Here is a 22,352-nt window from a genome sequence, read left to right as displayed (position 1 = left end):
ATTTCTGTAATATACTTACATATCTATATTATGCTAATATATATTGTAATATATCTATATCACTAAAGCACTTCTGGATGGATGCAAACTGCATTTCGTTGCCCTGTACCTGTGCATGTGCAATGACAATAAAGTTGAATTCTATTCTATTCTATTCTATATATAATATTTTTTATGTTTTCTTCCAACTGCATAAGGTGTCTCGGGCTGAATGTTTGTCCTTGTGGAAAATATTTTATCAAACATGTAAATAGTAAATGGCCTGTATTTGTATAGCACTTTACTAGCCCCTAAGGACCCCAAAGCACTTTACAGTCATCCATTCACACACACATTCACACACTGGTGATGGCAAGCTACATTGTAGCCACAGTCACCCTGGGGCGCACTGACAGAGGCGAGGCTGCCGGACACTGGCGCCACCGGGCCCTCTCACTACCACCAGTAGGCAACAGGTGAAGTGTCTTGCCCAAGGACCCAACGACTGAGACTGTCCGAGCCGGGGCTCGAACCGGCAACCTTACGATTACAAGGCGAGCTCCCAACTCTTTAACCACGATCGCCCCATGTAAAGACAGTAAAGAATTTAAGAAGAAGTCTATGAATAACAAGCATAGAAAAACATTTTATCAAAGTGCCATGGTTACATAATGCAGTCCGAACATGTCACTTAAACACATTGCACATACTTTTGAGGAAAAATATACAAAGCAAGTAGCCTCTGAGCTCGCCCAGGATCTGAACCTAGGACCTCTCACACCCCAAGCATGAATCCTAAACCTATATCAACAAGCTACAAACCCCCTTCCTATTCCTGTCTAAAGAAACTTGCAGCTGATCCACATCTAACATAAACTCAGCCTCAATCTCACAGCCTAGATGTTGTAACAAATTCTATGAATCTGATTTAAAACTGACTCAATACCAAACACACGTTCCTCCAGCTCCATCACTTGTATGTAATGCTGCACATTACATTTTAAGAAGTGCGCCCCTGTGTGAAGAAACACTGAGCTGATTTGCACCATAAAAAAGACGAGAACCTACAAAATCAAATTGACGTGGTTAATGAACGGCTCCAGATCTATCAAACTTTCAAGGAAAGATGCCTGAAACTGGAGTCTGAGGAAAAAGGCCAAGCAGGTAGTTCACTGTTTATAGTCATACTAAGGCCGTGAATAATCATCACAAGGAAGCAAACTGGAGATAGAAGTGACATAAAAAAAAAAGTGGTTAATGTCTTAATGAAAAAACATGGGATAACTCAAGAAACTCATAGTTTAACACAGGAGTACACATATTTGAAAGGTTTTATGGAAAATTATAATTCACTGAAGGCAGAGAAAGAGACTAAACAACCAAAACAAACCTCTGGAGAGAAGTGTGAGAAGCTGACATCAAGGTTTCTAAGAAAGAAGCTTTACAGGAAAACATGATAAACTACAATTTGAGACTAAACAACCAGACAATCTAATCAGAAAAATGCTGTGCTTTTAATGAGCAGCTTTGACAGCGACCAATCAAACACCAGCAGCTTCATGCTGACAAACTCATACTTCAATCAACTGCGTTTTAGTCACCTTTTGTGAGATTTCAGACTTTAACATGTTGTGTTTAAAGCTGCTGACTTTGATTAAATATCAAAGAGAGCAGCCTCTGTCAGTGCGCCCAAGGGTGCTTGTGTGCTACAATGTAGCTTGCCATCACCAGTGTGTGAATGTGTGTGTGAATGGGTGGGTGACTGAATGTGTAAAGCGCTTTGGGGTCCTTAGGGACTAGTAAAGCGCTATACAAATACAGGCCATTTACCATTTTACCATTTAAATAGACACAAGTAATCAGTTGAACAAAATATTAATTAAACAAACTGGCATCAGTCAATAGTTAGGCAAGCAAGCGAAATAATTTGGCAAGTTGGCAAAACAATCAATCCATCAGTGGAAAAAAAAATATTAACTTGTCAAATTATTAAAACATCAAATATGTATCATTTGTGTAAATGTGAAGGAGTGTCTTCCTCCCCTCATCCCCAACCAGCAGATGACTGCACCTCACTGCACATGGTTCTGCTGGAGGTCTTGTCCTTTTAAAATGGAGTTTTTCCTTCCCACTGTCACCAAGTGCTTACTCACAGGAGGATCTTTAAATGTTAGGGTTTTCTCTGTACTATTGTAGGCTCGGGATTGTGAAACATATGAAATAAATGCATACAATTTGATCTTGTAATAAAAAAGAAATAAATCAGAAAACAACCAGAAAAACATGCTTAAAGTGCTGAGCTTCTTTATTTGAACTATACCAGACTGAGCAACTCATCAGAATCGGAGTTTCTGCAGCAGAAACCTTAAAATGTTACATCTAAAACACACCTGATACTTTCTGATATTGAAGCAGGATTTTATCAAATAATTGATCTGTCTGTTAGAGCAGATTAAATGTGAGAAAACAAAAAACTGTCTTCATTATTTCCATAAAATGACCATATCTTTAATATGACTTCACTCAGCTTTCTAAAAGTTTCACAAATTAAAACTAGAACACAGTGTGGTTATGAGCAGTTAGAGGCTCAATACGTTTGAATCGGTGATCATTTCAAAGAATTTAAAGGCTGAGCTCAATAATAATCCCTAAGAATCTTCTAATCAAAGCTCAAACGAAAAACGTCAACGATTTTGAGCCTGTGAGGGGTTTTTAGACTCAGAACTGCATCCTCTGGTGGCTATGGGAGGAACTGCAGCTGAGTTTAGTAGAGCTTCATGGAGGCCTCAAAGAGCCGACTCAGATCCTCCACCGTGTGCGCTCTGGGAGACAGCTTGGTCACTCGCTCCTGGAAACAAACCAGAAGACATAAAACATAAATCAACACATGTATCCAAACAAATATCTCCTTAAACCCATGTTGTCAAAGGAGCTTGCAAAGAAAAGCGTCTGGACTTCTTTAAGTTGCTTGAAGACGTTTCACCTCTCATCCAAGAAGCTTCTTCAGTTCTAAGGTCAAATGGTGGGGAGTCCCAGATTTAAACCTAGTGGGAGTATCCCCTCCACAGAGGGACAAAAGGACCCCCTGATGATCCTCTAATCGCCTGAGCCGAGGTGTGAAGCTGGGTGTGGGTCCCAATCATCCAGGGTTTCGGGTGAGCTCATTGTGAAACCTGGCCCCACCTTATCATGCGAATTCCTGAGGTCAGATGGCCCAGGATGTGAGTGGGCGTTAAGGCGTCTGGGGAGGGAACTCAAAACTGGATTATAGATGGCAGACAGTTGGTGTTGTAAGCCACCGCCTCTGTTCAAAGATGGTCGCTCACAGTGGACATAGATGGCTTCTTTCACTCCTCTTTCAAACCATCTGTCCTCTCTGTCCAAAATGTGAACATTGGCATCCTCGAAAGAGTGTCCTTTATCCTTAAGATGCAGATGGACAGCTGAGTCTTGTCCTGTGGAGGTGGCTCTTCTATGTTGTGCCATGCGCTTGTGAAGTGGCTGTTTGGTCTCTCCAATGTAGAGGTCTGGGCATTCCTCGCTACACTGTACAGCATACACCACATTGTTAAGTCTGTGTTTTGGAGTTTTGTCTTTCGGGTGAACCAGTTTTTGTCTGAGCGTGTTGCTGGGTCTGAAATGCACCGGGATGTCATGCTTGGAGAAAACTCTCCTGAGTTTTTCTGATACACCGGCTACATAGGGGATGACAATGTTGTTGCGTCTGTCCTTCTTATCCTCCCTCGCTGGTGTCTGATCTTCTTTTCTGTGCCTCTTTGCTGACTTTAAGAACGCCCATTTAGGATAGCCGCACGTTTTGAGTGCTTCCTTTACATGCGTGTGTTCCTTCTTTGTTCCTCTTAGAAGAGGTTTACAAGTTTGTGGACAAGGCTCAGCGGGCCCAACACTCTAAAGGAAGCCCACACACATGGACCAGTACCTCCTCTTCGACTCCCATCACCCTCTGGAACACAAACTTGGAGTAATTAGGACCCTACACCACCGGGCAGAACATGTTCCCTCTAAGCCTGAAGGGACACACATGTAAAGGAAGCACTCAAAACGTGCGGCTATCCTAAATGGGCGTTCTTAAAGTCAGCAAAGAGGCACAGAAAAGAAGATCAGACACCAGCGAGGGAGGATAAGAAGGACAGACGCAACAACATTGTCATCCCCTATGTAGCTGGTGTATCAGAAAAACTCAGGAGAGTTTTCTCCAAGCACGACATTCCGGTGCATTTCAGACCCAGCAACACGCTCAGAAAAAAACTGGTTCACCCGAAAGACAAAACTCCAAAACACAGACTTAACAATGTGGTGTATGCTGTACAGTGTAGCGAGGAATGCCCAGACCTCTGCATTGGAGAGACCAAACAGCCACTTCACAAGCGCATGGCACAACATAGAAGAGCCACCTCCACAGGACAAGACTCAGCTGTCCATCTGCATCTTAAGGATAAAGGTCACTCTTTCGAGGATGCCAATGTTCACATTTTGGACAGAGAGGACAGATGGTTTGAAAGAGGAGTGAAAGAAGCCATCTATGTCCACTGTGAGCGACCATCTTTGAACAGAGGCGGTGGTTTACGACACCAACTCTCTGCCATCTATAATCCAGTTTTGAGTTCCCTCCCCAGATGCCTTAACGCCCACTCACATCCTGGGCCATCTGACCTCAGGAATTCGCATGATAAGGTGGGGCCAGGTTTCACAATGAGCTCACCTGAAACCCTGGATGATTGGGACCCACACCCAGCTTCACACCTCGGCTCAGGCGATTAGAGGATCATCAGGGGGTCCTTTTGTCCCTCTGTGGGGGGATACTCCCACTAGGTTTAAATCTGGGACTCCCCACCATTTGACCTTAGAACTGAAGAAGCTTCTCGGATGAGAGGTGAAACATCTTCAAGCAACTTAAAGAAGTCCAGACGCTTTTCTTTGCAAGCTCCTTTGACTACGATGACCTGGATGATTGAGAACCTTCACAGACTTAAAGCCATGTTACAAATAGCACCTCCTTGTGAAGGACACGGGGCCAGGCCTAAACCTGGTCCACCCTGGCCCTGTGTCCTTCACTATCTCACATTACATCACATTTGCAGATATGAAATCAGCTAATTCAAAGAATCAAAGATGTCTATGAATAACAAGGTCACATAATGCAGTCCGAACATGTCACTCAAAAAAAAGCTTGCACAATCGAGCATTAAAAGATTACATGGGGAGAAAACACAATACTACGGGGCCTTCCACTCTGTCTGGACAGTTTAATACACTTCTAACATTCAAACCAGAAAACACATTGCACATGTTTTTGAGGAAAAAGATACAAAGCAAGTAGCCTCTGAGTTCGACCAGGATGTGAACCCAGGACCTCTCACACCCTAAGCACTAAGGTCTTGAATAATCGTCACAAGGAAGCAAACTGGGGATAGAAGTGACATCAAAAGAAAGAGGTTGATGTCTTAATGTAAACATATGGGATGATTCAAGAAATTCACAGTTTAACCCAGGAGTACACATATGAAGGGGGACTCTGACCCACCTGAGGGATAGTTCCTTTCACTAGTGCCGGGATGTCGTCTTTGGTGTATCCCACAGCTCCCAGTCCATCTTCCACGTGCAGGTCGTACAGAATCTGACGCAGCGTGTCGGCCAGAACGGCACCCGCATCCTCCCTCTTCACCTGCCGGATATCTGCACCTGAACATAGCGCAGAGAAAGTCTGTTACTGCACAATTTTTAAAGAGTGATGGCAGTTTTGGTGAATTTGGATATTTTCTATTGATAGCTGAAGAAATAAAGTGCTAATACTGCAAAAAAAAAAAAGAAAGAAAGAAAATTATTTTTTTTCTATTTTAGACTTCTTTAAAAAGGTACAAAGAGCCCTTAAAAACCTTATTTTTGAATACCTTCAATATTCTTAAATAACTGAAAAGTCTCTCAATGGAGGCATTTAAGGTCCCGCTGACTGTCTTGGATGTTTGATGTTTCACTGTTTGTGTGCCCTGTTGTTGTTGGATGTTCCTCTCCAGTGTATTTCTGTCTTTTTTTCTAACTGAGTGATTTTATTTGGCTCATTGAAGTCTGGAAACCTTTTGGTTTGGCTGGATAAATAAAGTAGACATTCCACACAGTCTCTATTATACTAAATCTAATATGGCCTAGAGTGAGGCGTTCAGGTACCGAGGATCTCTGCAGCCTCAAGGTGGCGCTCCGGACACATCGGGGCTGTGAAGTTGAAGACGGCCGGAGACGTAAGGACAACGGAGAGCCCGTGAGGCTGAAAACACAAAGTTTAACAGAACATTTTATTTAAAAGCTGCACAGGTCGAGTATGAAACAAAGTAAAGTTCTGTGTGGAGTTCCTCAGGGAACCTGCACGGGTCCATCTCAGTCAGAGGTGTAGTGTTTTGTTTAAGCACCAGAGCATTGGCCACGTTTGAGTCATCCTTTGTTTCTAATCTTGTTTGACCATCATTCAGCTCTAATTAAGCAAAGTGATCAAACGTCAGAATGAATTTAAGAATATGAAGTCATCTGTCTGACCATCCTCATCAGTTCTTCCATGCTGCTCACAGCTCTCTCCCTCCCTGGTGTCTTTTCCCTCAGTCTTTCCAACGTTGATGCCATCTCTCTACTTCACTTATTTCTGCTGAATTTTTAATTCTGCATTAGTCTCATCACAACATGTGAGTAACTAATAAAATATCACTAAAAACTTTATAATAATGCCAGAGTACCTCAAGTTTTTTGTTGGTCAGTTTGTATATAAATGATTTACCTGAAATTTGTACCTGTAGTGTAACTTACAAATGTTTGCTAATGATATGCTTTTATATCTATATGTTAAAAACTAAGAAGCAACAGTCCCTTTAAAATAAACAAACCCATAGCTCTTCACTCACTCCTGACCCTGCGTGTTTATAGCTGAGCCCCCTTCTGCTGAAACCAGCAGAACTGAAGTTAACTAAGTTTCAGGGTTTTAGTCTCATTTCTGCACAGAAATCACGTCACAATTTAAATATTTTTGTGGGACTTTGCTCAAAACACCATTCTCCTACAGTGTCTTGTTTCTATTAGACTCATACACTTCAGATAGAAATGTGTATCAACCTCATCTGTTAATGTGACTGTGTTAAGATAAGAAGGAACTTTATTGTCCCACGTGGTGAAACAGTACTAAATATAGCAGCACTTGCATGTGAAAACCAGCTCCAAAGCTCGAGAAGTAAATTACTTATCTAATTAGTAAAAATTTGTTTCCCTTAATACAGCTCCAGCAAACATTCAAGTACATGATGATGTGACTCCAAAGTACAATAGATGTTGGGACAAAGGAGAGCTTATAGCGATTTGTGTTACAAGTACTTGCTGTTTACTGGGGCCGAGGGTAATAAGTCATACTCTGAAAAATGGATCATTAACAATTTTATGAGCCTGAGGAAAAAACTGATTTCTTGTATCTTGATTGGAGAGATTGGTGCTCTTTCATTTCTATGTTTGCATATTTTCATTGCCGTTTTTACCAGTTTAATCTTCAGTCTTGACTTTACTGTAAGTAAACCAAATCAAGCTGCTGCACCATGTCTAATCAAACTTTAAAGCACTGCATTATAAAAAAAAAAATACCCATAACCTTATCACTACGAATGATGTGTGTTAGACTTTAAAAAGTACCTGCAGAAAAATAAAGGCACGCAATTGTCCGCATGTCACAGTAACAGCACCTTCATGCACTCAGGCCTAGAATGAGCGATAAATTGTGTTCATGGTACAGGCCAGCTGCTTCACACAGAGTTCTGTTTGTAATAATGCAGTTCTCTTTTGGATAAATCCTAACTAAATAACCGTGGAAATGTTTTTTTCCCTCTTGGAAAATGAAAATCATCACTCCAGCTGCACTACACCAGTGATCTCAGCCAAGAACATCTGTTTGCAGTGCCAGCTGTCAGTAGCGGTTTTTGATACGGGCGACACGGGCGATTGCCCGGGGCGGCATCGTGGTGGGGGGCGGCATCACGGGCATCGGCAAAAAAAAAAAGTAAAAAAAAAAATTGTTCGTACTCATGCTGCCCCGACATCAGCCAGCGCATATTGGGAATGGTATAGGCACGGATCGGCTTTCTATAGCGGCTAGCTTGACTGTGACTTCGTAAGTGAGGGCTCACTTGACCGCGGTCCCATTAGCTGGGAGTTTGGGCGCCCTCCGTTTGCAAGGTGCGACTGCTGCTTGTGGCACAGGGAGGAGGTGGCGGGGCGGTGGGGGATTCTCTGGCTGGCTGGAGCTCGCAAAATAAAATAAAATAAAAGCAAAACAACAAACACGAAGACACCAGACATTATGATACAGACTTGTAATTTGCACCGATGTTTTTTCGAAATTCTGTACGCGAAAGGTGGGTGCACCTGCTCTGCTGCTGAAGTCAAAGTAAACTTTATTGTCATCTCCGCTACATACAGTACAGTAAATAGAGAGACGAGACGACGAGGCTCCAGTTACAGCAGTGCAAGAAAACAAACAATAAATATAAGAAGAGTAAGAAAATAAATATAACTTTAGGACTTGGGGTAAAGGGATCAAAAACAATTTAAAATTTTATTTTACAGTTTGATGATTTAAAGTCTCACACACAACCCGTCGAAAGGGGAGGGGCCCTGCTGCTTCCAAATAGAGCACATTTCATTCATAATGTTGTAAATCCAAGCCCATTGTGTATTCATGATTTGAATCCTGGGTTGTGCAAAATCCCAGAAATAAACCTTAGACAAAGTGAATCTGTGAACTAAGGTGTAGGTCTATTAGGTTATGTTGTGGTGATCGTCGAGTTGGGGGACTTACGGGGCGACCGTGGCTCAGGGGGTTGGGAAGCGCATCTGTAACCGGAAGGTCGCCGGTTTGATCCCCGTACTCTCTGTCCTGGTCGTTGTGTCCTTGGGCAAGACACTTCACCTACCGCCTACTGGTGTTGGCCAGAGGGGCCGATGGCGCGATATGGCAGCCTCGCTTCTGTCAGTCTGCCCCAGGGCAGCTATGGCTACAACCGTAGCTTGCCTCCACCAGTGTGTGAATGCGAGAGTGAATGAATAGTGGTATTGTAAAGCGCTTTGGGTGCCTTGAAAAGCGCTATATAAATCCAATCCATTATTATTATTATTATGTTCATACTGAAGTGCAAAATTAAAACCAATGGAAGATGGACAAGAAAAGTTAAAAGTCATCAGGTGCTCAGTTTAGAAAAAAAGAAAAGAAGAGGAGGAGAAACGAGCAACAGATACAGGTAAGCAGATGTGTCATTGGATAATGGCAGGTCATCCTGAAACAATCAGAATCAGAATACTTTATTAATCCCTAAGGAAATAATGTGGGTTACAGTTGCTCCAAGAAGAAATGGTAAAAATAGCAACAGTAACAGACTAAACTCCAAACAATACATTATGTTACAGATTTTAATATTAATTAGTCATTGTCAATTGTTGATTTGTCCTGTTCTCATTGTATGACGTATTATGATGGCTGTTTGGTAGCCGTTTGCATACTATGCATACTCTCTCTAACTTCATATGTGTGTGTGTGTGTGTGTGTGTGTGTTTCTCTGGTGAAATTCAGTATGGTTCCGACAACAGTTTTATGTTAATGTACAATTCTTAATATGTTTTATGTGTGTGTGTGTGTGTGTGGCGCCCAGGGCGCCAAACAGGCTAGGACCGTCACTGCCAGCTGTGATGTCCAGTAATGATCACTCACCACTAGGGGGTGCTCCACGTTGTAACCCTTGGCTGAGTGAGTCTTGACGTTTCCTGCGATGGGATAGGACATCCCGTGACTGAAAGGAGGGAACCACAAACAGGTTTATTTAGAAACGCTCACGCAAAGGTCTGGATCAGTTTAGCTCAAATAGGAAAATATGCACGTTGGCTATGAGAGCTCAAATAAACTGCAAAATAAGACCAGTCCAGCAAATAGAAAAACACTACAAAAGCACACAAAAACATTGCGGGAGGGGGCAGTAAAGTTGTATGTCTCAATCACATGAATCATACAATACTGCAGATACATGTTTGCTATTAGCTGTATACCATTAGCTTGTTACTTTCATCACATGATTGACTCCACAAAAACACTTCTGGTTTGTTATCTGTTTTTTTTTTTTTTGTTCTTCTGCATCGTCTGCTGGTGTTTCTACATTTTCAGTGCATTTCATCCACTCATCACTGTAAATAAGGCCTCCTTAAACTGTCCCTAAAGTTTCAATGTGATGTCACCAAAGTGTTAAAGAACACCTACAATCACAGGTGACATTTTAAAACCACAATCAGCTGTCTGTACTGCAACGCTGCAGAAACAGATCCATGAACTAATGAGCTAAAAACTCTCTTCAAAGCCCGATTTCCTTTCTCACTGATGAAGTTCAAGGAAACGTTTGCAGTTTAATAGAAACAAATTAAATAATTAAACAAATTTCAAAAGAAGATCAGCTGATGAGCACAAACAGCCTGCATGCAGGATTACAGGAAATCTCAGTCTTAGTCTTACCACAGATGAACCCCAGCATTCCCAAAGCCAATCCCGGCAAACACGCTGGCCAGGTGCATGCTGGAACGAGCCTCCAGGTCCTCAGGGTCTCGCACAGCTCTGTAATCAATCAATCAAGACTTATTTCAATTACAAATGAATTCAGTTGAATAAAATGCATATCATGGATATACTTTAGTTGTAGTTGGGGCCATACCGTTTCATGTACTTGGCGACCACATGGAGAGCATGGCGGGACCAGACATCGCTGATGGGGTTGCTGCCCTGGTAGGCTGGGCGGTTGATGGGGTTTGTAGGGCAGGGGCTCCTCTGGTCGTAGGGCAGGGCGGTGTATGACTCCAGGGCATGACTGAAAGGCAGAGATCAATCAGTGTGATGGAAGTGTCTCACATAAGGTTGGCAGTATCTCTACCTCTATGAAAACATGAAGGGAACACGCCACCATCACAGCAAATAATAATCATATTAATACTAATAATATAATGATAACAAAAATAATAATGATGAATCAAAAAAGACAGAAAATGAATAAATGTCCTTCATAAGTACAGACAGACCAGAGGACATCGAAGCCACTGTTGGCAGCGACTCTCTCAGGCATGCTCAGTGTGTGCGTCGGGTCCACGATGCCCAGTGTGGGTCTGATGGCTCTGCTGGCAATTCCTGAGCATAAACAACCAATCACAGCTCAGGGTCCATCATAAGAACTTGGATAATGAATAACAGCTCCTGCAGCTTGGTTTCTATTGGCTGATTTATGATTTCTATTAAATCTTCACTGACTGTCTTTCTAAAACATCTCAAAGGGGAAAATCAACTTTTAATATGCTTTTATATCCCTATTTTTATACCTGTTTTGGCTTTTAAGGGCTCATAGTCGAAAATGGCGACACCTGTGGTCTCACTGCCGGTGCCTGCAGTTGTGGGAACTGGACACAAAAACCCAAAGTTAGCCACAAAGATGGAGGAAGAAGGAAAAAAAGCAGGACGCTTCATACCTGCAATCAGCGGTTTCACAGCTCCACTCACTGGCTTCCCTTTGCCAATCGGAGCATTGACAAAGTCCAGGAAGTCGGCATCGGGGTGACACGCATACAGATTGGCCGCTTTACACGTGTCGATCACTGAGCCACCGCCCACCGCCACAAACACATCAAAGGAGTTGTTTTTAGCAAAGGAGATGGCATCTTTAAAGCTGAAATTCAGCAGAGATCGAGCTGAGGTCATTTCATCTGATAAATTAACTTATTCATTTACTTACTGATTGTCTTCCATTAACACTGCTTAAGTATTTCAGCACTCTGATGTGCACACGGTTCATTCTGTGAGGAGGAAGAGTCATGTGACCCTGTGAAACGCCCCTATGTAGGTATGTGAGCAGACTCAGAGCCATGAAAAAGCCTGGCTCTGATGAACTTTCTTCTCTCCTCTCTGATGAGACATTTTGGACAAAAAGACATGTTTTTTTCTCTTCATCTGACAGGCAATCATTAATCAGACCGTCACTTGTGACAGCGACCTCATTGAACGCACCTGGAGTCCGTTGGCTCGACGCGGACATTGTCATAGACTTTGTACTTGACTCCGTTTTTCACTAGAGACTCCAGAACAGCCTTCATTGGAGGAAGTTGGGACAAGTTCCTGTCTGTCATCACGCAGACGTTTTTTGCGCCGAGGTTCTGCAGGTCCTGCACGCAGAGAACAGCGAACAGCCACAATGATAGGAAGGACAACACAGAGAGCCACAGTGGTCACGCCTTCTCAATGCATCACATTAAAAGAAGAAAGAAAAATTCCTATCTGACCATCACATGACAGCAATGAGGAGGATGAACATGGTTACCATGCCGATCTCTTTGCTGACTCCTTCTCCATAGCGGATGTTGGAACTCGCCATCTGAAGGAAATAAAAAGAGAAGTGAGTGCAGTACCTACCTGAGTAGGTGCTAATGGAAAAGGGATATAAGTGTGTAGTTTATCAGTCTGTTTTTCATTGGGGTAAAGACTGTCCACACAAAGACGAGCAAGTCAAGACTGATGGTGGTACACATAAAGTTGAGGATTATGACCTCACCCACAGAAATCCTTATGACCCAGTGACCTTACGCATTTATCCAAGATAGATGCACCTCTAGTATCAATCTGAAAATCCTATATCGCCTCATTCTTGAGTTACTGTATTCACAAACTTGTGGGTCTATGCCATGGCCTGTCCAACAGGGTGCCAATAATACCCCATCAGGCTTTTACGGCTAAGGGGTAAAAATGCCACTGTGCAGACTTTGCATGAAACAAAGATGAGATGAGCAGCATCAAAGAACTTATACAAACTCAAAACTTGGAATTTTTGACAACCTCAACAGTGTGGAGGTGGAGGTTACAGGTGTCAGTTCCCGTTAATGCACCACAGGAAATACAGATATGGTGGTTTGGGAGTTAGTTCTAGATCAACAGATCCATGTGTAACATGCGAGCCGCAAAGTTTGTACTAAAGTAAGCTGTGTAAACATGTTGGGACTATTTCTGCTGGAAAGTTGGACATGGCAACATTGAAGTCTATGGGGACTAAGTTACTCCTTGGACCCTCTGCTGGATGTTAGAAGAACTGCAGCTTTCATGCTGCTTTGATTTTTAGTCTCTCCTGTATTTGTACAGGACAAAGCTTCAAATGAAATTCAGTGCATTTCAGAGCAATCCCACAGACTAAAGGAACTACTTTGTGGGTCTTAGAAAAGTGAGGAGCTCAGTTTGGAGAGCTGACAGTTTTAGCTACTTCTGCAGATGAATCCAGGAAAACATTCAAAACTTTAAGTTCTCATTCTGTGGTTGGTTGAATCCATCAGTTGATTAAAAAAATGAAAGAAGCTTCATTTGAATGTGTGAATGTGAGCTGAACTCTGAGCTGACACACATTAATGATTTACATCTCCTAACAGCCTTCAAGCTGAACTTCTTAAATTAGACACTTATTAAACAGAGTCTGGTGTGACGTTACCTCAAAGGCATAGTCAGTTTTCCGGACGGTGCAGGGTGCCGCTCTGACACCTGCAGAGATAGAAATCAAGCCATCAGTTACGGATCCACATTGATCAGGATGCACTTGTCTGCCTTTTCAGAGACTCTGATAAATACATGAATGATGTGTAGATGAGTGCAGGTTACCCTGGTGGAAGGTGTTGGAGTGAGCAGGACATCTGCACCTGTTCACACAGAGACACACAGAGCAGAAGTCATGTCACAAATCTGCACATTTAGAGAAGGTTCAGCAGTTGAGTTGTTGCAGTAGCTCCTGAACATCTCATGCACAGGAAGCATTTCCTTGTCATTCTTCCTCCAACCTGACAAAGATGGGTTCAGTATTTTAACCCAAACTGCCGATGTCCACTCATGAAAACATCCAAAAAGGAGACCATTAGGTTTTTATGTTAGTGTCACGATGTTTCCACGTCCTATGACTCCACTACAATGTGATTGGTCATTTGCAATGTTGAACCTGGACCAAGATTAGTTTTGTTAATTCAGGAACAACACCAACACAACGATATCAGAGCGAGCATTAGACGTCAAACTGTTAGAAACTGTGCAAAATGTGAGGATGCACTGACAATTTACATGAGAGAATGTGAAAGGGGCTCTAAAAGCATTAGATATTCCAGGTGCAGCTTTACACCTGTACCTGGTCACATGTGCTCCCAGAAATCACTCAAATTTCACTTTTTTTTTAATCGGAAATGTATGGAGTCACATTTGACCACAGGTGACTAGGAGTTTTAATTTAAAAAATCTTTCAGTGAAACATGTTTTTCACAGGTGAGCCGGATTTTAAAGAACTCTCCTCTGATCCAGAACTTGTGGCCTCCTGAGCTCTTCCCTCAATAAAACTGAACTTTAACCGGAAAACTCAAAAACTCTGTTATCTTTGAGCGGACTCTGGCACACTCTGTCTCCGCCCCTCGAAGGAAACTTGTAACAGTTCTTTTCAGTCTGGATGAATCTATTTCCGGTTCGAATTTAACTTACGCCGCGCGCTCGAGTTGCCTAAGCAGGTGAACGACCCGGTCCCGACCCGCCATGTCCAAGATGTGAATGACCCTCTGCAACGAGCAGCCGACCCCGGTCAACAGGTTGCTTCCGCCTCTGATTTTCACAATAAAGGCCGATCAGACACATTAGAAGCACGAGGACAGACGTAGAAAACACCCGTTGGGCTGTCATTATTATTATTATTATTATTATTATTATTATGACAAAATAACGAAATCAAGGCAATAATTCCTCACATGGTACAAAAAACTTTAACACAAATATACTGATATGAATATAAATATAAATTACAATATTTAGATATAATTTACTGTGTATGAGAAAGTAAAATGTTTAATAAGTGTATATACTTCACACATTACATTACATTCACAAATTTACAAATACCCAGTAAGAAATAGATATAAGAAAAAAAAAATCATGTGCATGGACTGAACATGAGGTATTTGCAGGCCATGTGTATACATATTTTATGTATATCCTGAGGCTTTTAGTTGTTTGGAGTTGAGGAGAACAAAGTGAACTTTATTTACATATTATAAACTGTAGTAGTTACGTGGGCAAGGGATAGGATGTGGGATTGGGCAGAAGACTGTTGCACATGAGGGTGGTACATAGGTGCTGCGGTGTCAGGTTCAGCAGTGCTACAGTCCTAAGGAACAAGTTGTGTTTCAGTCCGTTTGTGTGTGTTTGGCTAGTTTTTAAAAATGGAAGCAGCGTGAACAAATGGTGTCCTGGGTGTGTACCGTCTTCATGGATTCGCCCAGCCCACTTCACACAAGTGGTGTAAAGATGACCCAGAGATGCCAGCTCTTAGCTGACTATGTTTTGTCCTGTTTCCACAACACGCTGGAGGGCTTTTTTGTCACTTTTGGTGCGACTACCATACCGGACAGTCATGGAGGTTGTTAGGATGCTCTGTAAAGTTGACCTCCAGGAACCTGAAGCTGAAGTGAATGTACGAATATTGGTTTTAATTCTCATCAGCCTGCAGCAGCACAGAGGACTTATTTTTAGATACATGTATTAAGATAAGATAAGATAAGATAAGATAAGATAAGATAAGATAAGATAAGATAAGATAACCTTTATTAGTCCCACACGTGGGAAATTTGTTTTGTCACATTGTATTAAATGTATTAAATCACATTCAGGATATTTTCCCCTTTTCTCTTTTTTAACAATAAAACAATAAATCAAAGAAACACAAAGAGTGATGCGTTGTAGTGATGATGTATCAGAACAGGGACTCAAACTAGCAGCCTTCAGCCTCTTCTGTATCTTGGCTTGCTCATTCACACCTATTGTTTCTAGCGGCCCACCATAACATCTCTGTTTACAGTCAGTACTGCATTTTACTCCATTAGCTGCAATTGAGTTGAAGTAACACTTAAACAAGTTTCTCTTCTGATGGACTTTGCTATGTATCACAAAGTAGCTTGTTATAGTGTCACTACTAGTGAAGTTTTCTACTCAGCTTCACTGCGATGCTCATTCATTAGTGTTCATGGTTGTTGCTGTGGGTGTGAGAGGTCCTGGGTTCAAATACCGGACTCAATCCTGTTACCTATGAATCAGCGCTGGATGAAATGGGACGTTACTTGTCATATTCTCCAGAATTAAAGACACCGCTCTATCCTTCATCTGTCTGGCTTTTAAAAGGTAGAAACTTGTTGTGGATCAAGTGCTGTTCATCTTCTTTCGCTGTAGGGGTCGCCACAGCTCATCATATGCTTCCTTTCACGCTATCATTGGCATCACACCTCTGCGTTGGGGTATGAGTCTCGCTACGGCTGGGTCTCAGGTTCAAATCCCGTACGAGCCCTCGCAATCTTGCGTCAGGGTTTATTCATGTAGTCCGTTCATGTTTTTAAGTTATGTCATGTTATCATGTTGTGTTTAACACAAATGTGTATGTCCCGTATGTGCACGTCTGTGTGCCCCCAGTACAGGTGCAAATGTGCGGGCGAAATTCCAGTTTTATTTTGCATAAAAGAAATGTGCAAAACACAATTTTAAAAATCTGAGCAAACAGAGGTCTCCTGTTTTCCAACGTTTTCCTGGAGAACAGGCAATGTGAGGTTCATACACAAGGGTACAGATGAAATCATGTCGCTGCTAATTAATTAAAAAAATATTGAGGCCAGACAGAGTCCGTCATGCGGAATATTTGTGACACTTTTATTGGATTTGTCATATTTGGTACGGGGCTGGCAGCATGGTCTCTGTGGCGCAATCGGTTAGCGCGTTCGGCTGTTAACCGAAAGGTTGGTGGTTCGAGCCCACCCAGGGACGGCAGTTTTTGCTATAAATGTTAGATAGGCACTAAAAGCAAGCCAAACAGCTTTGCGATAACACAGATACGTTCTGTTTGGTTGGGAATTAATTGCTGGCACAAAAGTTGTCTAATGTTGTGTTTTCTCTGAGTTCATCTGATTAACTAAGTAAAACTCTTAGATCATCTAATTTAGCTTTCTGTGAGAATAGCATAAGTAAGTAACAGATCACTACTAATCACTAATTCAAAGCCAGTTCTTGACATAACAGGTTTATCCAGGATTTGATTCTTACAAAGTGAGAACGATACCCCTAGAGTCACAAAGGCCTACCGTAACTTTCAGCTGTCTAAAGAAACGTTCTTAAACATAAGGAAAGTCAAGCATACACAGCGGCTCAGCTGCTCCATTTTCCAATCAAAATGTAAATACATCTTTTTATGTTATACAAATAAACAAATAACAATGTGGGAGAAAATCTAATTATGTCAGCCTCTCCAGAGAGAGGAGCATTTATAGGACCAATATCTTCTAATTAAAGTGATTGAAGATGTTGGGTGATGCACACAGTGTCGTTAACAGATTAGAAACATTCACAGCAGTGCACACGCATACACACACAAATTATTTTTATCCCTGCTCCCTCAAGTCAGCATGCTTCCCGTAAGCTCTCTACATGCTCGCCCTAAATGTGTAGATGACTGCAGCGCAGTGGGTAAAACTATAAATAGAAGATAAACAAAATCCCCCCATGTCTGTTTGCAGCTTGACCCCATTACTGAACATATGCAGGATTTTTTCATATAGTTGTATTATTTACTGCATTATATATAAGCTTCTGCTGAAGGTTTAGTTAGTAGAAGAGAAGCAAATTCCAATAAGTCACGAGTTCAAATTCCTTTGCTGCCTTCTCTCATTTGTGAGTTGGAGGCAGAGACCGGAATGAAGCCAGTCACATGAAGAGTCTTAATGTCTAGATTGCATTGTGATTCTGTTCACTGAGTCGAACAATATTTAGTGTTTGACTCAATGATAATTTATGCATGGTGCAGTATCACACTCATTCTTAGTCTGACTTTATTTGGAATTTAAAAGTGTATTTATCTAATCCCAATATCTTCATCACTCATTCCGAACACCTTGGTGTCCCCTTAGAAGAAGGTCTGCTCATGTTTTCTTACACTGCTACCCCCAAGACCCAGACAAGCGGAAACTAGGAAATTGATTGACTGATTTTTCTTAATTGCATTTCTGCATTAAAACGTAAGTGGAAACATAATTTTGCATGGTTATTTTCTGAAATAGTCAGAAAAATTCTCTCTCTCTCTCTCTCTCTCTCTCTCTCTCTCTCTCTCTCTCTATATATATATATATATATATATATATATATATATATATATATATATATATAAAGCGTTCTAATTTGGACTTATTACTCAATAAGGTCAGATGGTTTTTCGAGTTGGTTTTGAAGTTGGTTCAGTTGAGTAATTTGGCACACCTCAGCCTTATTCTCAGTCTCTCTTCCTTAAAAATGGCATGCCAATCTTTGGCTAACTGCATTTTAGGAATCACCTTGTTGGCACAGCGCTGTTGTTTTATGCTTGTCAAACTGTGCTATTTTTGACATTTACCTTAGATTCAACTAAAGAAACAAAAATTTTTGTTTGTTTTGTTTTTTGTAATTTATTTTGCAACACTTTGTGTTGACTCAACACTGGCTCATTCACTTTCTCTGAAAATTGTCAGGAACAAGGAATGGGCTTAAAATGAGTGAAAAAGCAGTTAATCTTCTGTCCCTTGAAGTGGACAGAAGGTCTAGTTTGATCGCAGTTATAGGATGGTTGAGTGAGACAGAAAGGATTTTCCTCAGAACTGTGGAGGTGGAGCCATGCTTAGAGCTGTTAGGAGATGAGGTGGAGGTGGAGGAAGGTCAGACACAGGACATTCCAGGTTTTGAGGAGCCGGGGAAGAAGCAAATTAATGACCCTCAAACTTCATTATGGATAAGAAGTATTGTGTGAGCCAGGACTCTGAAGTTTAAGGCATTTGGTTTCTCAGCTGCCATACAGGAAGGGAGCCATCGTTCCATGACAGCCTTGTTACACTCTGTTTAAGACAGTTCTCTCTTTCCAGTAGCCTTTATTAAAGTCTATTCAATTCAACTCCTTATTTATATAGAGACAAATCTACACACACACAGTCTCTTCAAGGCACTTTATATAAAACCAGAGCAATCAGACCATCCCCAAGAACAAGCACTTGACAACAGTGGGAAGGAAAAACTTCCTGGGCCTTAGGACATAAATAGAAACAGTTTTCTTCAAAACTACAAGTGCATATTAATTTCTTTTAGGGGTGGGGTTGGAAGAGGTTAAGCCAAGTTGTATTTAGCATTGTCCTTGTTATTCAAGGCTTTTTTGTGATATTGCTGCCTTCTGCTGGACAGTTGGGTGTCCCAATAACTTTCATTCTGAATTAACTTGACTACACAGAAGGTGTCTTTAGTGTACTTCAACTCCTGGAGCGATTGGGGGGGGAGATAATTCATGAGAAATCCACAGATTGTGACAGTGAACCCAGCAACTATAGTTGCTCTACACCACCTTTAAAGATCATCTTTGATTGTACTACACCTTGCTTTGTTGCATCTGCATCGACTGGCACATTTTCTAGCCGCCCATGTGTTGGTTTAAGTTGGCAGTGTTTGAATGCTGATTCTGTTGAGGTAAAAAAAACTAAAGGCCATTGTGTTTGTGTGTGTGTGTGCATAAGTGTGTGTGTTTATGTGCCTTACTGGCCCTTTAAGCCAGCTGTGATTGAAAGGACAGTGTGTGCATGTGTGTTCCTGTCTAGCTATCTTTGTGAAGAGCGAAATCTGCGTTCTACTATACTTGTGAGAACCAACAGTCACTTGTGAGGACACACTCACCGGTCCTCACAAGTTTGAAGGCCTTTTTGAGGCTCAAAATGTGGTTTTAGTGTCAGGGTTACAATTAGGTTATGGCTAGGGTTAGGGTAAGGGGCTAGGGAAATCATTATGTCAATGAAGGTCCTCACTAAGATAGCTGAACAGGCTTGTGTGTGTGTGTGTGTGTGTGTGTGTGTGTGTGTGTGTGTGTGTGTGTATGAGTCAGCTATAGTGCACTATGGTCTGTGCTACGTTTGTCTCTCGTTTGTGGGGAGTGAGGGAGACAGCTGAGAGCTGCAGATAGACCACTCGCTCTCTCAGTTCTGACTCGTGTCTCTTATTCTCATTTCGCCCTCTCTCTTTTACTGCCATGGATCTCTTTTTATTTTAAGGATACGTTTTCTATATTGTCACCCTCATATGGATCACAGTGTGCTTCTTGCTCGGATTTGACAGCTGTGTGTGTGTGAGCCATGCTACGCGTGTTCATTCTGTGTGCAGAGCGGTTGCAAACGCCGGACGATGACATCAGTGATGCCTACTGCAGCGTCACCTATGAAGGTACGGACGGCTTGTTCAGGGGGCCTGAAGGGAAAAAAAACAGCTGAGAAGTTGTTATTTGAAAGTGACCTCTGATTATCTTTCATGGGGTGGGGCAGAGAAAGAAGAGCTTACAGGAAAAAGAGACAGACCTAGAGGAAGAGGGAGAGAGGGGAGATGAGAATGTGAGCAACATGAAGAGTTAAAGCAGTCCAGAAAGTATGCCGACTGTGTTTCCAGTAAAGCACGTCTGTGTCTATAGATACCTGCAGTCTTTCAGCAGAGTTTATCTTATGAGGCGCTTCCTCGCTCGGCTTCAATTGCAGCTTCAGTTTACACTTCAATTTAAAGTAACATCCAGGTTCTTATATTTAGGTGACCTGATAAAAAAAAGAAATCTTGTTAAATGAACTGAGATTTCACACAGTCATGGTCTACATAAAACAAAGAAGTTATTCTTGTACATGACAAATGTCTGACTGTCTCTTTTGTGCTCCCATGAAATTGCCATTTGTGGTTATGAGTGATCTGTCGTGATAGCCGTTGGCCTGATAGTCTTGAAATTTAATCCACTCATTCACTTCCCCCCTTAGGATGAATTATAATAGATCACTGCAACATTTCAAATGTCCAATAAATTGGTTTAATTTATTGAGCAAATTCTAGCTTACCTTCTAACAAGTTTAAAAACTTTGGTAAACATTATACCTACTAAAGGCCTGTATGCTAATGTTGTTACTGTTGGCTGTTATCTTTAAGTAGAGGAACTGAACCCTGAGCCTGAAACCTGAACAGAAATCTGAAACTTCAATTTTAAGTTAAAGTAGAGTGCATTTTACTTCCACAAGCCTCAGGTTTATAACCACATACCAGCAACATTTCGTCCTGTATCGTCTGTAAACGTTGTTTAGTTGTGATTAGCAGATGCTAAGTAGCATGCTAAGGTTTGGAATTGGTAACCATTACCATAATTATTATTCTGTCCTATTATTCTGAAACATTTGTATTATTTGAAAATTAATTAATGTTGATTCAAGATATGTAGAGTTTTCCATAGATCTCTTTTGGATCACACTTTTCTATGTGCCTACAGGTCATTTCAAAGAGCTTGATGTTTAGCTGCAGAGCATTCAGATGTAACCTGACTTCAAATCTGTTAGTGCATTTCTGTACTTTGTGACACAATGGTGTGGAGTACAGAAGTTTCGATCTAATTTCAGGACACTGGAGGCACACTTAAAAATAATAAAACCAGTTCATGAAGGATTAATTTAAAGCCCCAAAAAGCAAATACAAAACTCAAATCCAGAAATAACCAAGGCACAACACACACTTTGACCAAGACTGAAGGGACAGCAGGGCTATTTATACACCGAGGGCTGTTAGGCACTAAAACGATTGTAATGACTGAAGTCCGTATTCACTCCTGTTAACAGGACTGCAACACATAAAACATAGAAATACCAAGGACCACAGCATTGTGTCATTCTGCTCGAGTGTTCAGCAAAAAAAGACTTTTGGACTTTTATGGACAGAAATATTTTATGACTCAGCCGATGTAAAGCTTGGATAACTTGTTACTCTGAGCAAATTTAAAGTATCTGGAACGTTTGTCTATGTTCAAATTAACAGTAAACACGTTGGTACTAATCTTGTATCCCAGCTGAGGAAAGTATTTTATTCATTTATTTGCTTTTATATAACATTTGGTTTGTTTTTTGTTTTGTCTTAAATGTGTCATGAACTCTTGACACTATGACTATGCACAAATGTTTCCCTGTGTGATATAGGCCACACACACACACACACACACACACACACACACACACACACACACACACACACACACACACACACACACAACTTCTGCAAGTCCTCTTTGCAATCTGTTTCAGGACCAACAAGTGTATTAGACTCGCAGTGTGTTATTGTGCATTCTTTTGTTTTAATCATTTCTGCTTGGTTTTTCTAAACAAAGTAAACTTTTTCACTGGAAGCACAAAGATTAATGGGGCCTGTTAACGTTTAACAAAAATTCTTAATATAGTAGTGCTGGTATAATTAT

General features: G+C 41.4%; 2 protein-coding genes and 1 non-coding gene across 6 annotated transcripts in view; 2 read left to right on the top strand and 1 right to left on the bottom strand.

The window, feature by feature from the left end:
• Window positions 1-2,261: 2,261 nt before the first annotated feature.
• On the bottom strand, window positions 2,262-14,639 carry adhfe1 (alcohol dehydrogenase iron containing 1). Its single transcript, XM_084923593.1, has 14 exons — window positions 14,537-14,639; window positions 13,679-13,716; window positions 13,512-13,561; window positions 12,360-12,413; window positions 12,050-12,204; window positions 11,515-11,711; window positions 11,368-11,445; window positions 11,074-11,179; window positions 10,713-10,865; window positions 10,517-10,615; window positions 9,728-9,806; window positions 6,166-6,262; window positions 5,525-5,682; window positions 2,262-2,827 (listed from the first exon to the last, which is right to left on the bottom strand). Exons 1-14 carry the CDS (start codon window positions 14,587-14,589, stop codon window positions 2,744-2,746), a joined length of 1,401 nt encoding a protein of 466 aa, XP_084779719.1. The 5' UTR covers window positions 14,590-14,639; the 3' UTR covers window positions 2,262-2,743.
• A 2,142-nt stretch (window positions 14,640-16,781) lies between these two features.
• Window positions 16,782-16,855, top strand: trnan-guu (transfer RNA asparagine (anticodon GUU)). Its single transcript has one exon. It is a non-coding gene; the product is annotated as a tRNA-Asn (tRNA).
• Window positions 16,856-19,937: 3,082 nt separating this feature from the next.
• The window catches only part of dysf (dysferlin, limb girdle muscular dystrophy 2B (autosomal recessive)), a 109,260-nt gene continuing 106,845 nt past the window's right edge, over window positions 19,938-22,352 (top strand). For 2 of the 4 annotated variants that reach the window (XM_084923589.1, XM_084923586.1), the window contains exon 1: window positions 19,938-20,308. In XM_084923589.1, coding sequence (XP_084779715.1) covers window positions 20,221-20,308 — 88 coding nt within the window. In that variant the 5' untranslated portion in view covers window positions 19,938-20,220. The remainder of the gene's footprint in view (window positions 20,309-22,352) is intronic. The other 2 variants (XM_084923588.1, XM_084923590.1) reach the window with 1 other exon arrangement.

The sequence above is a fragment of the Perissodus microlepis genome, chromosome 3, assembly GCF_051167445.1.
Source record: "Perissodus microlepis isolate ML-2025 ecotype Zambia chromosome 3, ASM5116744v1, whole genome shotgun sequence".
NCBI classification, from domain to species: domain Eukaryota; kingdom Metazoa; phylum Chordata; class Actinopteri; order Cichliformes; family Cichlidae; genus Perissodus; species Perissodus microlepis.
Note: the sequence above shows the minus strand (reverse complement) of the source record. Positions and strands in the feature narration are given on the sequence as shown.

What these genes read in the sequence shown, in the direction of transcription:
- adhfe1 (XM_084923593.1), bottom strand. Translation starts at nt 14,589, where the DNA reads ATGGCGGGTCGGGACCGGGTCGTTCACCTGCTTAGGCAACTCGAGCGC. An exon ending in TCAGCAAAGAGATCGGCATG is followed by an intron (nt 12,205 to 12,359) that starts GTAACCATGTTC and finishes CTCTGCGTGCAG; the next exon opens with GACCTGCAGAACCTCGGCGC. An exon ending in ACGTGGAGCACCCCCTAGTG is followed by an intron (nt 6,263 to 9,727) that starts GTGAGTGATCAT and finishes TTGTGTTTTCAG; the next exon opens with CCTCACGGGCTCTCCGTTGT.